This window comes from Balaenoptera musculus, chromosome 12 (genome assembly GCF_009873245.2).
Source record: "Balaenoptera musculus isolate JJ_BM4_2016_0621 chromosome 12, mBalMus1.pri.v3, whole genome shotgun sequence".
NCBI classification, from domain to species: Eukaryota; Metazoa; Chordata; class Mammalia; order Artiodactyla; family Balaenopteridae; genus Balaenoptera; species Balaenoptera musculus.
Window position 1 is genome coordinate 17629628 of NC_045796.1, and position 14966 is coordinate 17644593.

Below are 14966 nucleotides of genomic sequence, written 5' to 3' on the forward strand. Positions count from 1 at the left end.
TCTCTCCTCACTTTCCCACATCATTTCTGCCCCAAGTGCCAGTCCTGCTGACTTCAGGCCACATCACTGGACAAAGAGGAAGCAGCCTCCACAGACACATGAGGTCAAAGTGCTATTAACGTCTGCTTCTCCAACAGAAGCCTGACTGATAGGGAATTTACGTGGCTCTCGGCCCCGCCCCTCCCTGCAGGGGTGGACTCTCCCTCCTCCTTCAGTGCCTCTGCACTGTGCCCACAGGGCATCACATCACTGTGTCTTGTCTTCTTCGGGGTGTCAGAGGACGGCGACCTTTCCTATCCTGTTCATCTTTCCAGGGCCTAGCATACTCGTCCGTACAGCCGAAACATGAAAAGTGTTTATTCAATTAAACTTCACTAGAGGCCTAGCCCATCACTTGTCTTCCCTAAGTGCATCCATCCTTGTGTGGTCCTGGGCGTGGAGACTATGATAAAGGCCTGGCGCTGTCAGATAAACAGACCTGGATTGGAATTCCACCACTGCCTCAACCAAGGTTTGGACTCGTGATCTTGGTGTGTCATTTAGTCTTTCTAAACCTCGGTTTCCTTAACTGACGACTACCATTTACATTATAGTTTTGTTAGGAGGATTTACACACACGAGTTGTAGGTATGGGTCCTCCCTTATTCCTGCCAGGAGAGGAATGCTATTTATCTACTGATAGCCCCCCTCCTCCCCGGCCCAGTGTTCCGGTCACCTCTCCTGCAGGACAGACAGTCATCAGTGGTCACCTCTGCATGCTAAGTACCTCCTGGCAGTCGCTTGATGCAGCCCAGGCACGTGGACTCAAGCTGGGCTGGGTCAGCTGGAGGCTCCCTCGCCAGCCGGAGTTCGGGGCCATAGAGTTTTCAGAGGGAAACAGCTGAGGTGGAGAATTCTGGCACAGCTGCTCTTACTTGGAGCCCCTGCGTTCTGGAATGCTGAGCCCCTCAAATATGCCGCGCGATGGAGCACACACGTGTGTGGCACACAGCCGCCCACACAAACACACATTTCAGCACGTTGCGACCGCACGGGATCTGTGAAAGCGGTGGTTGTCTCCCGGCCCTCCCCCACCCTCCTATCTTCGGGGCGTTGAAAGGACAGGAAAGCCCGTGGGGGAGAGGCGCATTGTAAGTGACCGTGGCCACTACGAGCTGTGTGTCCGGCACCGTCTGCTGAGACGCAGGATGGAAACCACAGGTGCACTGCCGTGCGGGGCAGCACCCTACCTTCTGCGGCTGTGGAGAGAACAGCACCTACCTAGGCAGGCACGGCACTGGGTATTTCACACAACCACCCTTGAAGGAGCTTTTATCCTGCACGTTTTATTGATTAGGAACCTGAGGCTTGGAGAATTCAAATCCCACAACTAGCAGAGCTTAAATTCAGGCTCAGGTTCTGTCCAACACCAAAGCTGACATCAGCGACAGCGAACGCGGAGAGCCCGCGCAACGCTGCCCGGTGCCCGGCATGCTTCGGAATGGGTCAGAAAAGGAGGGATGGCCCAGGCTAGAAGGAACCCGGAGACCCCCTGACTCAGACTCGCCGCCGTGTCCCTGGGAGCTGAAGCCTGGAGGGGTGACAATCACAGACAGACTGGCAGCCCAGCCCCTTGCCCTCATGTCCACAGCCTTGGCAGATGTCTACTGCTCAACCGATTAAAGCAAAGGAATACAGAATACATATGCCGATGCCTGGCTCTTGGTGCAGCCTATTTATTTTCTGAAACTTAAGTTTGCTGTCTGCCTGTCTCACCTCGCCCCCTCCTCCCCGTGAGCTCCAAGGACCAGACACTGGGGGCCTGAGTCGCCTTTGGTGCTGCTCTAACGGGCCACGAGCGCCCACCTCCCTTTCCTGGGGGGACAGTGGGGACACACCCACCTGACCCGGGCAGAACCGACCTGTGAGCCATTCTGAAGAACGTGCCTCCACAAGGCTGCTACACTCCTCACACATGCTCTCTCCCCACGGGAAAGAAGTGGTGTTCCCCTCCACACCCCACGGCTCTGCCACAAACAGGATGCGGAAACGGGATGCATTAGTCTCAGCTCCGGGGGACACGGCTTGACCTGGATTTCCCAGCAAACTCGCAGGCCTCATCAGCAATTCTCACTGACTCTGGTCTGTTCCCAAGGAGGACTGATAACCAATCACCGTGCCTGTGGGCTTCTAGAGCTCACGTTTACCAATGAGAAAGAGAGCCCCGGCCCGTCACACAGGAGTCCACGCGACCACAGGCCTCAGCCCCTGCCCTCAGGGGGCCTCCACAAACGGATGAAGCCTGAGCCCCTCTCCTCAAACCCAGGCGCTGGGAACGAGCTAACTGAGGAAGAGGAGGAGGTCCCGCTTCGAAAAGAACTTATGAAATTTCTTACACATTTCAGGATTTCTTTTTGAATTGACAAAAATATTCCAAAATTGACTGTGGTGACGGTCGCAAAAACCCTGCGAATATACATTCTAAAACCCACTGACTGTATACCGTTTAACAGGTGTGAGTTGTATGGTATGTGAACTATATCAATAAATCTGTTACTAAGAATAAATAAAAACAAGTGTACTTTCCCAACAAAATTGCAGGTTTAAAACATTTAAGGATTTTTAAAATTAATATTTTGTGTGCTTCTCCATACCATAGCTTTATCTGGAGATGTTATGTGGTCTGTTATTTCTGATTAACAGAGGAGGGAAAATCTGAGACAACTTGAACAAGACTGCAGAATGGAATCGGGTGCGAAGGTGAGGGGCAGCTCTTACAAAGAGATCTGGGGATCTGTGGAAACTACCATTCTCTCCACTACATGTTTTTAAAAATGCTTTTAACAGGTGTCTTTTTAATGCTAATATTCACAAGCAGAAAGCACTGACTTCATATGACACTGCTATCATTTTAGGGAGACACTGGCATATGCTAGCTAACAGGTGAGACCAAAGTAGGTCTTCTGTAATTCCAGTCCTGGAGATAATCCAGTTTTAATCTTACTTCAAAGTACTGGGGGCATTTAATAAATTTGATGCAAGTATTTAATGAGCACTTGCTCTATGCAAACCACTGTTCTGGATATTAAAGAAAATCCAAAGAGAGGAAGAGAGTGAGTTCATGGCCTCAAGGAGCCCACGATCATGCTGGGTAGGGTGGGATTAGAAAAGTGCACGAGGGGCTAGAGCCAGGGGCAAGGGCATGAACTAGGGTCAGACGGGACAGACAATGATAACAGACATGATTGCTGAGCACTTATTAGATGCTTGATAGCTTACTGAGGGCAGTCCTGTAATGTTTATCCTCATTTTATAGTCGTGGAATCTGTAGATATAAAGGTAAGTAACTATCCAAGAGCTGACGAGCTGGAGGAAAGCACCTGGATATGAACCCAGAGAATCTGCTTTCAGGCCAGGCATCTTAACCCCAAGGCTACAATGGCACTTCGACCAGATTAGGACTTTTGTCTCTTGCTCTGGGACCTCAGGCAAGGTAATTATCCTCAAAAATAGTACGTATCTCAATGAGTACATGAAAAATTCAATGAAAACATACAATAAAAGTGACTAGCACCAGTGCCCAATACACATACATAACCCAAGAAGCAGTGCTATAACGTTGACAACAATGATGATGATGACACATGTGACAGTACATTAAGTGACATCAAATCCACACAAAATTGCTACTGGATTCCAAGAGGTGGAAAGAATACAGCTGGCGACGGGACTGAGAAAGCATTCAAGGAGAAGCAGTCCTTAAAACAGGACTTAAAAGAAGGAAATGCTTTCAAGGCAGGAACTCCAGACAACCCAGGAGGCATTTGGAAACAAGAGCGTCCCGTGGGTCTGGAACTGGGTCATGTGGCTGGGAAACTGGCAGATGCAGCAGTAAAGATGGGCTGGTGCTCTATGGGGGGCGGGGGGGGGGGCGGCGTGTGGAGAGGAGGAGGCACGGGGGCGGGTTTTGATCACGAAGGTGAAAATCTGCAGAGATCCTAAATTATAACTGTCCCTGAGGGGATCTCAGCATCCTCTCAGTGTGACGGGACCTAATTGCCTAACTGTACTTTAGGGAGTAACTTCCTGAATGCTCTTCTCCAGTTCATGAGAAGAGCGTTAAGGGTCTCACGTGGAGTAGTGACGATGAAAAGGAGGGGAACAAGGGAAAGTTATAGAAGTAGGGAGCAACAAGATTGGGCAGTTAGGTTTTGGAATCGTGGAAGAAGAGCGGGAATAAGATGTAAAGGCTGGGTGAAGTGTGGAAAGTGGTCCCTAGGACAAAAGAGGGGACATATGGACAAAGAACAGGTTGTCACAGTGAGAAGGAAGGATAAAGAAGGGGTGGTATGTTCTACCATAAGAATGTGCAGGGCCTCCCTGGTGGCGCAGTGGTTGAGAATCTGCCTGCCAATGCAGGGGACACGGGTTCGAGCCCTGGTCTGGGAGGATCCCACATGCCGCGGAGCAACTGGGCCCGTGAGCCACAACTACTGAGCCTGCGCGTCTGGAGCCTGTGCTCCGCAACGGGAGAGGCCGCGATAGTGAGAGGCCTGCGCACCGCGATGAAGAGTGGCCCCCACCTGCCACAACTAGAGAAAGCCCTCGCATAGAAACGAAGACCCAACAGAGCCAAAAATAAAGAAAGAAAGAAAGAAAGAAAGAAAGAATGTGCAGCTTGGGGTGACTGGAATCGCAATGAGTAGACATCCGGCAAAAGACTGCAAACGGGCAGGTCACCAGATGGGGGGATAGGGCAGAGGGAGAGGCGTAGATTTGACGTGGGTGCCCAAGGCAGTAGTTCAAAGCCAAGGGTGGGGTAGGTATCTTGGGAGAACTTGCAGGCTGGATGAAAGCTCCAGGGGAACAACCAGAGTAAGGGGTGGGCAGGGAAGAAGGGAGCTGCCAAGAGTGGGCATAAAGTGAGGGGGGAGAAACTGAAAACCACAAAGTCATGGACGCTAAGGGCGGAGAGAGCAGCGTGACCAAAGGGAAAATCAGTGCCAAATGCAACGAGCATCTGCGAGGGGGAGGGGCCTCGGACCTTGGAAAGAGCATCTCAGCAGGGAAGGAAGAGAGGGGTCCAGCTTTAGGGGAGAAGTTTAGCAACTAGGAGGGCAGAGAAATGGAATTATGGTTTGGGAGGATGGAGAGATTCTCATGGGGTGGAGAAGAAGTGGCATGTACCAGTGTGCGCTCACCCACCCACTCACGCATTCATCCAACATTACTGAAAGCCTTTTATGTAAAAGATCCTGGCCTTAGCGTGGGAGGTGACACAACTCAACACACACACACACACACACACACCACAGTCACCACATAGGAGCACCCATAAGTGCAGCCCACTGCAACAGCAGCAGGAGAGCTCAGGGGTTATAGAGTCCAGCAGCGGGACGCTTCACCTCCATCTGCAAATCAGGGAAGACTTCTGGGAGAGGCAAGACCAGAGCTGAGCTTTTAAGGTTGAATGGAAGAATTTCCCTGGCGGTCCAGTGGTTAAGACTCGGCGCTTCCAATGCAGGGGTCCCACATGCTACACGGCCAAAAATAATAAAAATAAGGTTGAACAGAGCTTGCGCAGGTAAGCGGGGTGGGGAGGATGGTAGGAGTAGCGGACAGGGCACCCCACCAGAGGAACAGCAATCAAGAGGCTCAGCGTCCACGGGAGAATATGGCCTGTCTGCGAGATTGCAGGAGCTCCACCCACCTGGAGCAGATGGAGGGAGAAGGCAACCAGGCAGGCAGAGGGTGGATGTGACCAGGACGCAAGCAATCCGAGAGGAGGTAGCAGGTGACACAGAGGTGGGTGATGGACCAAAGGGGACACATGAATGCCTGCTGGGGCTTCTTCTCTGGAGTCTAGAGGAAAGAGGAGGGGAAGACAGATTTTTGAGGGGGAAAAAAGGAAAGTTGACACCTTCCAAAGAGTCACCAGGACTTCCCTGGCGGTCCAATGGTTGGGACTCCACACTTCCAATGCAGGGAGCGCGGGTTCGATCCCTGGTCGGGGAACTAAGATCCCACATGCCATGTGGCACGGCCAAAGAAAGAGTCACCAGCTTGACAGATGAAACAGTTCCGAGAGTGAAGGAAAGCCAAATGGAATAAATGCTTGCATAGAATATTTATAAACTCTATCCATTTTATCCGACCACAGAACACAGCTCCCTCCCTTTTATTATATCTTCCTCTTCCATCATGCTACTATATTGTTTGGGCTTTTTCACCACAGGTAAGTGAAAGAAAGGGGAACTAAATCAGAGAATTTCAACTCTAGTGAAAGACTTAGTAGAAAAGAGTTTATAAATATTGGCTAAGGTGAAGTTTTGAGATTTATTTTGGACCTTCCTGCCTCTATAGATAAATGAGAGACCCAGCTTATATAAGAATAAAACTTGTTCCTACTTCCAAGGGAAACCGAAGTGGAGGTTTTAACTGCTGCTATTTACATAATGCTCATGAACTCAATTCACCTCTCACCTCTCTGTTTGCATAAGCAATACAACTACAGGTACTTTGGAATTAGACCTTAGTTGTTGAGGAGCATGAATTCTTAAGTGGGAGCCAATCTGGGACCTGTCCACACTACTAGCTGTGTCGGCCTTGGGCAATTTATCAACCTCTCTGTGCCTCCGTTTCTGCATTTTGCCAATGGGAATAAGAGCACCCAGAACAGTGCCCTGTGCTCATAGGGCACTGGTGCTCTGGGAACAGATGCTGCAACGAAAAAATGAGTGGGGTAAAGTGGAGTGTGGCGTACAGGGTTTTCTAGGACAAGCTTTGTAAGGGAAGTGCTTTTGGCTTTTTGCCCTTTTACCTTCTTCCCTTTACCCTGCTTCTCCTTCCCTCCTGTAAGATGCAGCAGCATTTTTAAAACTGGAGGGAGGGAGGAGGGAGGAAGGGAAAGGGAAAGGGAAAGGGAAAGGGAAAGGACAGTCTGAGTTCCTGAAGGCTTGCTTGAGCCACAGTGCCAGCCCTGGACCTACCCCTGAACAAGAATGTATCTAGTGAACCTTGTATTAGTTTACGCCACTATTTGTCAGGTTTTCTGTTACCTGTAACTAAACTTTGTTGACTGAAGAAAAACACACAACATAAAAGTTGCAAGTTCAGTTTTATTTGGAGATCTTACTGAAGACTATAGCCCAGGGGACAGCCTCTCAGAGAGCTCTGAGGAACGGATCCTAAGAGACAAGGGAGGAACCAGGATATATAGGATTTTTTTTGGGCTGAGAAAAAAACACATAGTTGAACATCAAAAGATTACTATTAATCACCAAAAAAACCAGACATTTCAAGTTAATTACTTTAGTGGCTTTCTATGTATGGGAAGATGCAAGAATCTGGGCTCACTGAAATTATTCCTTAGGTATGCATCTTAACTAATAGGGCCAGGATCCAAAGCACAGAATGACTCCTGGTTTTTCTCCATACAGAATTCCCTGGGGTGGGAGGCACTGCAGTGGCTGACAGCTCCATCCTTACAGAACTGGGATGGAGGCAACACATTCCCTGCCCACACCCACTCCGAACAGGTACCGTTACAAAGATGTTTTCCAACCAAAACGGCTTGCTCTCAGTTATTCTTGAGAATAACTGGTGAGTAACAAAAATTTTAACTAACATTCACCTTTGCAACCAGTCAACACAAATCCAAGATTGGTGTAATAAGATGGATAGTCTCATCAATAGGCAATGCAAATAGATATACATAGAAGAGGTTCAAATTAAAGCTCCTTTGGCCTCCTTTATTATATTTTCAGTGAAAGCGTAGGGAGGGCCCACAGACTGTAAGAAAATTAAGGATGAATGGGGACTTTGTCACACTGGGAAGGGGAGTGGGAGGGGGGCGGCTGGCAGGCCCATTCCCTCCCTCCCCCTCTCTCTCTCTCTCTCTCTCTCTCTCTCTCTCCATCCATCCCTCCGTCCATCCCTGCTTTCACCATGCAGGTTCTGCACATCTAGACGCCAGATGGGCCAAGCCAAATAGAGCCCAAGCAGTCCCCCACTTGTCAGGCTACCCAGGTGCTGTCAGGCCAGGTATATTAGAATTCTCACTGCTGGTCTCCCCCCACAAAACCCACCTCCTGGGTGTTTTCTTGCCAGAGTTATATTCCTGTAACTTAAGACTTTAAACCTTGTGAAATGCAAAATACCACTGGGAGAGGTGATGTATTTTTTAGAAAACAGACATTTGCATCATAATTAATGCCTGATACTTTTCTTACAACAGGTTTAACTGGGGGACAAGGGAGGGCAGGGGTACTGAGGCCCCTGAGACAACTGTGGGGAGAGGGGGGACAGTGGATCTGGAAGGGCCCATCAACCTCTCAGCTCCCCTGTTACCTGTTGCCATCATCTACGCCTCTGCTTCTAAGGTGGTGCTGCTGTTGGATTTGTCCACTTTTGTTTACTGAGTTCTCCTGCCTTTTGAATAAAAAGTAGAAGAAACCATCTGCCAATAAAACAACACTGCTGACTCAGAAGGATATTTTGGTTGGCAGAGACTCTGCAGACACTCACCAGACACAACCAATTGGTTTGCCAGGTCGTCCTCCAGGGCTTGCAAAGTTACCAGCAAGGATTTTCATTTGAAGAATAGCAGGATTTTGCATTTCAAGGTACTTGCATTTTCAAGTAGAAAAATACAAATAATTCAATATAAACACTACATCAAACCTACTCAGATTATAATCTGACCTTGAGCGTCCAGGGTGATACCTCATGTTTAAAAAGACAAAAAAAAAAAAAAAAAACAAACTTTGGAAGATTTAAATTCAAAACAATCATCAATTTCAGAATAAGTATCACCATTTTGCAGCCATCACAGTAAAAACTGATTCAGGCAAGAATCATTAAAAGAATCTAAAACCATTAGGTAAAAATTTAATGAGGAACAAGACATTTACATAGTCTCAGATTATCTCCCCACAGAATATTTATTAATTACAAGGGAAAATTGTAACTTCTTAGAAGAAACCTGACAGACATCACTCTAACCAAAAGATCAGAATTAATATCACCAACGATGGGACAAACTGACATCATGATGTAATGCACTGTGGAGGCCACAGCACCAGTAATGCATTACCTGAATCTTAAAAAAAAAAAAGAGAAACAAAAAAAACCCCAGATCAAGAAACATTTCACAAGACAACTAGCCTACATTCTCAAAAAATGTCACAAAGAAAAGCCAAGAAAGCCTTTCAGATTAAATGTGCAAGAGACATGACATGTAAATGCCATGAGTAATTTTTTTTAAAGTGCTGGATTGAAAAAAAATGCTATAAGAATTATTATTGCGACAACTAGAGAAACTTGAATATTAACTGTATATTAGGAAAATCACTATTAAATTTTTTAATTTGGTAATTATATTGTGGTTCTCTACAAGATTGTCCTTGTCTTAAGAGATACATGCTAAGGTATTTAGGAGTGAGGGTCATGAGGTGTGCAACTTAGTGAAGTAACAGTAAAAATCAATGATATTACATAAGTGTGTGTATGTGTGTAGAAGAGAGAGACCAAGCATGCAGACTGGTGAGTCTAAGTAAAAGTTATATGGGAGTTCATCACACAATTCTTGTAACCTTTCTGTAAGTTAAAAAACTTTTCAAAAGTTTTTTTTTTAAATTAAAGGAAAAAAGAGTGTCATTGTTTTCGAAAACCATTTAAAGGGAAGTGGAGGATGAAATGGATTGAAATTTTCAAATTCTTTAGAAACAACTAAATTTAAATAAACTATTTAATTTAACTGAAGCAGAGCGGTAGTATTACAGATGGGAGGTTGGGGATTGTAAGCAGCAGTGTGTGTGTGTGTGTCTGTGTGTGTGTGTGTGTGGTCTGTGTGTGTGTGTGTGTGTGTGTGTCTCAAAATTGTTAACCTCAGGAAGCTGTCGGTCTTTCTCTGGGCCACAAGCGTCATGCCACATTTTACTAAGTAGAAGATATAAACACGGAAAGAATGACTACCAACAATTGAGGGGAAGGAGAAATACCCAGCCTAAATAAGATTAGTACAAGTTTGGTGACTTGGTGAGTCACTTCCTCTTAGGAGGAAAGGCGAACATTTCTTGTCCACTGAAAGATTCAGAGAGTCTGAGAGATCACCTGAGTTCTCAGCCTGAATCATGCCATTTAGGTAGCAAACCAGGTCAGAAAAGCCCACAGCCCCTTCACTCAGTGTTTCTGCCCACACTCGGTGCAACACCACCATCGTACCTCCAATTTCAAAATCAATGTCAACTCAGCTCTCTTGGCTATTTCAGCCTCCACACTACTAAGTTCCTGGGAGAATACATGCAACTAAGACAAAGGAAATTCCTATGTACTGCACATTTACCTTCCACCCTTGAGTGGGCAATGGCCTTGGTCTTCTCTTGCTCATCACCCCTAACACTCCTCAGGCCTGATCCAAAGCTGCTCAGTGAGAACCAAAGCTTTGGCACACAGCAGCCTTCCCTCCTGGAAGCCGCGTCTGTGCCAGCAGCACACACACGTGGATGGATTAGGCAGAGCTGTGCTGTAAAGCACACACACGCTCGCCTAACGTGTGCTTTTCATTCCAGAAATACTTGATGCCTAAACCACTTCTACGCCTCTCTTGGCCTGAAACAGTATGAGTGGCTCTGTGCCAGAGGAAGTGTCTGTTGAAAGATGTGGACTTTCTCAAAAGTTCTTTACCTCAGAAAATCATAAATAGAACATTCTACCATAATTATGATAGAATAAAGTAGAAAAGGGAAAGGTTATAGGAAAAAAAAATTTTGCTTTGTTTTCTTTTTAAGTGGCCTAAAAGAAATACTGGAAATATAAGATGTAACATAGAATTATCTTCCATGAGAGTAAAAATTACAGGGTCCAAGTTAGGACAAGGAGGCAAACATACTACCTTTAACAGGAAAGGGTAGTGAGCCTTTGTCATCTCTGTCACAAGCATTTATCCTTGTTTTAAGGTCACCCACCAAAGCAAGGTGCATAGAGGGTCCTGTAATCACTGTTTTATTCTGGAATGTACTCTATTTTTGTACTTTGCTTCTTTATGACTTTCATCCTATATCAAAAACCAGTGTAAAAGAAGAAAACCATTTTGGTTGACTTAGCTGTCCTTTCCTTTTCTCCATGCTCACTTTCAGATATTTAAGCTCACTTACCATAAGGAGTGTAAAATCAATAAACGCTTTGCAGAATCCTCTGCATCACCAACTGAATTACAAAACACACTCACCCATCTACACACACACACACACACACACACACACCACGTAAGGAAAATGACATCAAGCTCTGTAGTACATACACAATACGATCACCCATTTCACGTCCCTCTGGATGGACCTAAAAGACACCTTAGAAATTCTGCTCCTGGACAGAAGGAAGAAAACTTACTTTCTTTCCACTTCTGGTGTTGACACGGTGCTACAGAAGCCCAGTGACTCCTAGGAGAGAAGATTCACAGCGTCAGTGCAGGCAGAACAGCAGGCTTCATCTGATTTGTACATAACACCACTTAAAAAAAAAAAAGGACAGAAGCAAAAATAGATGATTCAAGTCACTGTGCTTACTTCGATCTGGGACCGCAGCTGAAGTGACGTTGGGCTGGCTTCGGGTTTCTCCTAAAACAGAACAGATGCTGGTTTAATGAGACTTCCAAACATGGCACACACCAGAAGACAAATAGTTGTGTAAGAAGAGATGGGGGGATTTGGAAAATGCTAGGGTATGGTGGGAAGAGATGGAGGAGATAAACAGATTTTCGGGAAAAACTATTTTTAAAATGAGAGCCATAGCCTCTTAAAATTGAACTGTTTTCCAAACTTCATCACTTGACACTGTTGACAATTTTACTGCAGAAGAAAAAAGCACAATCTAACTGAAGGGTACTGAGAGTTAATGGTGAAATGATGCTCTGGATGTGATTAGACCGTCGTCAGGACGCAGAATTTACTATGATCCATTTGTGCCATAAAGTCATAAAGAAGAGGCAGAGGACTCAAACAATTTTAGAGATAAAGTCATAGAGTATAACACGCATTTTATGGTTTAAAAAAAAAAAAACTGTATCCCCTTCGAAAGCAAAAAAAGAGATATAAACCTGTTACCTGTGATAAAAAATAATATATTGAAATAAGCTCTGACAACAAAACAGGATAATTACACTATTAGAAGTGTTAGAATATGCTATAAGAAAATGAGAGTTATAGTAGTAAATAGAGCACAGAGCACCGCACTGATAATTTTTCATAAGTAGAGAAAAATTTTAAATCTAAATAGGTGCTAAAGCAGAGGTTTGCATCAAAGTGTGATCCAAGTCCAGGGTGGTCCCCGGCTGATCAGCACGTCATAAGCAGGATGATGGGCAGTTTTAGAGGAGTGAGTAATATTACTAATGTTGTGCAAGTTTGAACTAGCAGATTAATTATGAGTTTCCCAATAATCCTATTGGGTTCTTAATGATTGCTATCTTCTTCACGACTGTAATGTGCACTACATGAAGACTGTTTGGTTGGTCTCAGCTAACGTTCAGGAAATGGGGGCAGATCATCCAAATTACGAATTCTCACTTGCATCTAATTGCTCATTTTTTTTCAGGTTGCCTATTTCATCATTAGCACAACTGCAAATCTAGACCAATATTTTAAAACTTAGCAATGAAACAGTAACGTAAGTGTAACTCGGAGTGAAAGTATAAATGTAAACAAGGTAACAGGAATCCAGTACAAATACAGAAGATAACATGAATGTGTTGGGGTGATTAAATCTGAGAAGAGGATGATGTGGGCAAGCAGACCACAGGAGAAAAGTGTTTAATGACTGGCAACCCCCTCACCTCCAGTCCCAGGACCTTATTTGTCATGAAAAAATATCAGAGTGGTGTGAAGCCCCAGTGAACTTCGCTTTGGTTAACATCCTCCTGGTTTTTATTGCCACCTTTGTTGATAATGATCAAATTTATACTCTGTCGCAGAACAATGTATGGAAATGTTTGAGTTACGTTCCAAGTCCAATTGGTATCAGACTCAAGTGCAATCAACAAAGGGGATATGTATTTCAGAGGTTCTTGGTGCTTAGAAACCAATCATGATGCCCTGATACCAAACCTCTTAGCATTATCGCATAGAGAAATTTACAAACTTAAACAGCAGGAAGTAAGCAAAGGTATAGCTTGCAATTTTTTCATCTTAAGTCCTCCTGTTCAGGAGTCGGTATGGAAGCCTTGGCATTTTGACACAACTCTATTAGTTCCTCTGAAATGGTCTCTCTAACACCCAACTCCATAACCATCAACACAAAGTAACTGATTTGACTCTCTTCCCCTCCTCTGTTCTTAACTTTCTTCATAGTCTAAGTCTCTACATTACTCGGTAACGTAGACCATGATAGGAAATTACCTGCTTTTATTGTACATTTTTATCTGCACTTTTCTAATAAATTTTATTTATTGAGTGCATCACTTGTTACTCCACACCATAAACACAATGTTTACGGTATATTACGCAAAATGTACCCGTTCCTGAATACAAAGCTGATGCTTGTTAACAATCATATTAAATGTTTGATGATCTGGAACCAATATTCTAAACAATTCACTTTCACATGTTAGTTTGTCACTTATAATAGACATTTGACTGTGCTGTAGCTACTTAGGAAATTGGTTGGGTGTGTAGTTTGATATATAATGTATTAAAATTCACCCCATTAAAATAATGGACCCAGTTATTGTTTCCATGCAGAACATCTGTTTTATCAGGAACAGGATATGTTTAACAGGAGATCTTGCACAATGATGTTTCCAGTGTTTTTTTTTTTTTTTCCCAGAACATGCCACAAAATAATGTTGTTCTGAGCAAACATTATTAATTTCATCTCTCAAGGAGAGACGACCATCATTGTTAAGGGGCATTTCTTAGAGTAAACGTATCCTAAAGTAAAAATATTACACAATTGAGGAGAAGCTTGTAAAATTATCCACTAAGTTAAGGACCTATATGATGTTTGGTGAGAAAACAGAATGGACTATGGGCAAAATTCCATCATTAGGACACTGATGGATGTCACATGATATTAATGACAAACATACAAAAGACTATCATTCTATCATGGTCTTGTGAATGTGATGAAACCCATGTGGACCTACCATTGAGCCTAAGAAATGGAACATTACAAATAAGAGTTAAAGCTAGCAGGCGTTCTGACGCACACTTGGATAAAACACCTTATGTACAGAGCATGAAACAAATCTTGAAAATGTGTCATACACACTTAAGGAAAAAGTGCTGGACAACTTTTTATTCTGTTTATCTCTAAAAAAAATTAGATTTTTTTCCACAGCGCAGTGTGAAATGAAAAAGTGTGATAGAGTCAGGCAGAAGGAGCACCAGTCATGTGTGCAGCAATAAAGGGTGTTGCTTACATGATTCAGAAGGACAGATTCAGGTCAGAATGGGCAGAGAATTTGCAGCAACATGGATCGATCTAGAGATTATCATACTAAGTGAAGTAAGTCAGACAGAGAAAGTCAAACATCCTATGATATCACTTATATGTGAAATCTAAAAAAACCCGATACAAATGGACCTATTTACAAAACAGAAACAGACTCACACAAAGCAAACTTATGGTTATGAAAGGGGGTAGGGGAGGAGGAATAAATTAGGAGTTTGGGATTGACAGATACACACTACTATATATAAAATGGATAAAGAAAGTCCTACTGTAGAGTACAGGGAACTATATTCAATATCCTGCGATAAACCATAATGGAAAAGATTCTGAAAAAGAATATATATAAATATATATATATATAAAAATAACTGAATCACTTTGCTGTACACCCAAAATGAACACATTGTAAATCAACTCTACTTCAATTTTTAAAAATTAAAAGAACTATTGGGAAAAAAAGAAAAAAGAATGGGCAGAGAAAGTTTCCTTGACATCCCTCTTCCCTGTCCAGTCCCCAAATTAGACCAGCCCCTTCTCTG

General features: G+C 44.2%; 1 protein-coding gene across 3 annotated transcripts in view; it reads right to left on the bottom strand.

Moving 5' to 3' along the window:
• SASH1 (SAM and SH3 domain containing 1) overlaps positions 1 to 14966 on the bottom strand; it is a 251479-nt gene that overhangs the window by 85879 nt on the left and 150634 nt on the right. For all 3 annotated transcript variants that reach the window (XM_036870941.1, XM_036870939.1, XM_036870942.1), the window contains exons 3-4: positions 11547 to 11597; positions 11371 to 11420 (exon numbers count right to left, since the gene is read on the bottom strand). In XM_036870941.1, the coding sequence (XP_036726836.1) occupies positions 11371 to 11420; positions 11547 to 11597 (101 nt within the window). The remainder of the gene's footprint in view (positions 1 to 11370; positions 11421 to 11546; positions 11598 to 14966) is intronic.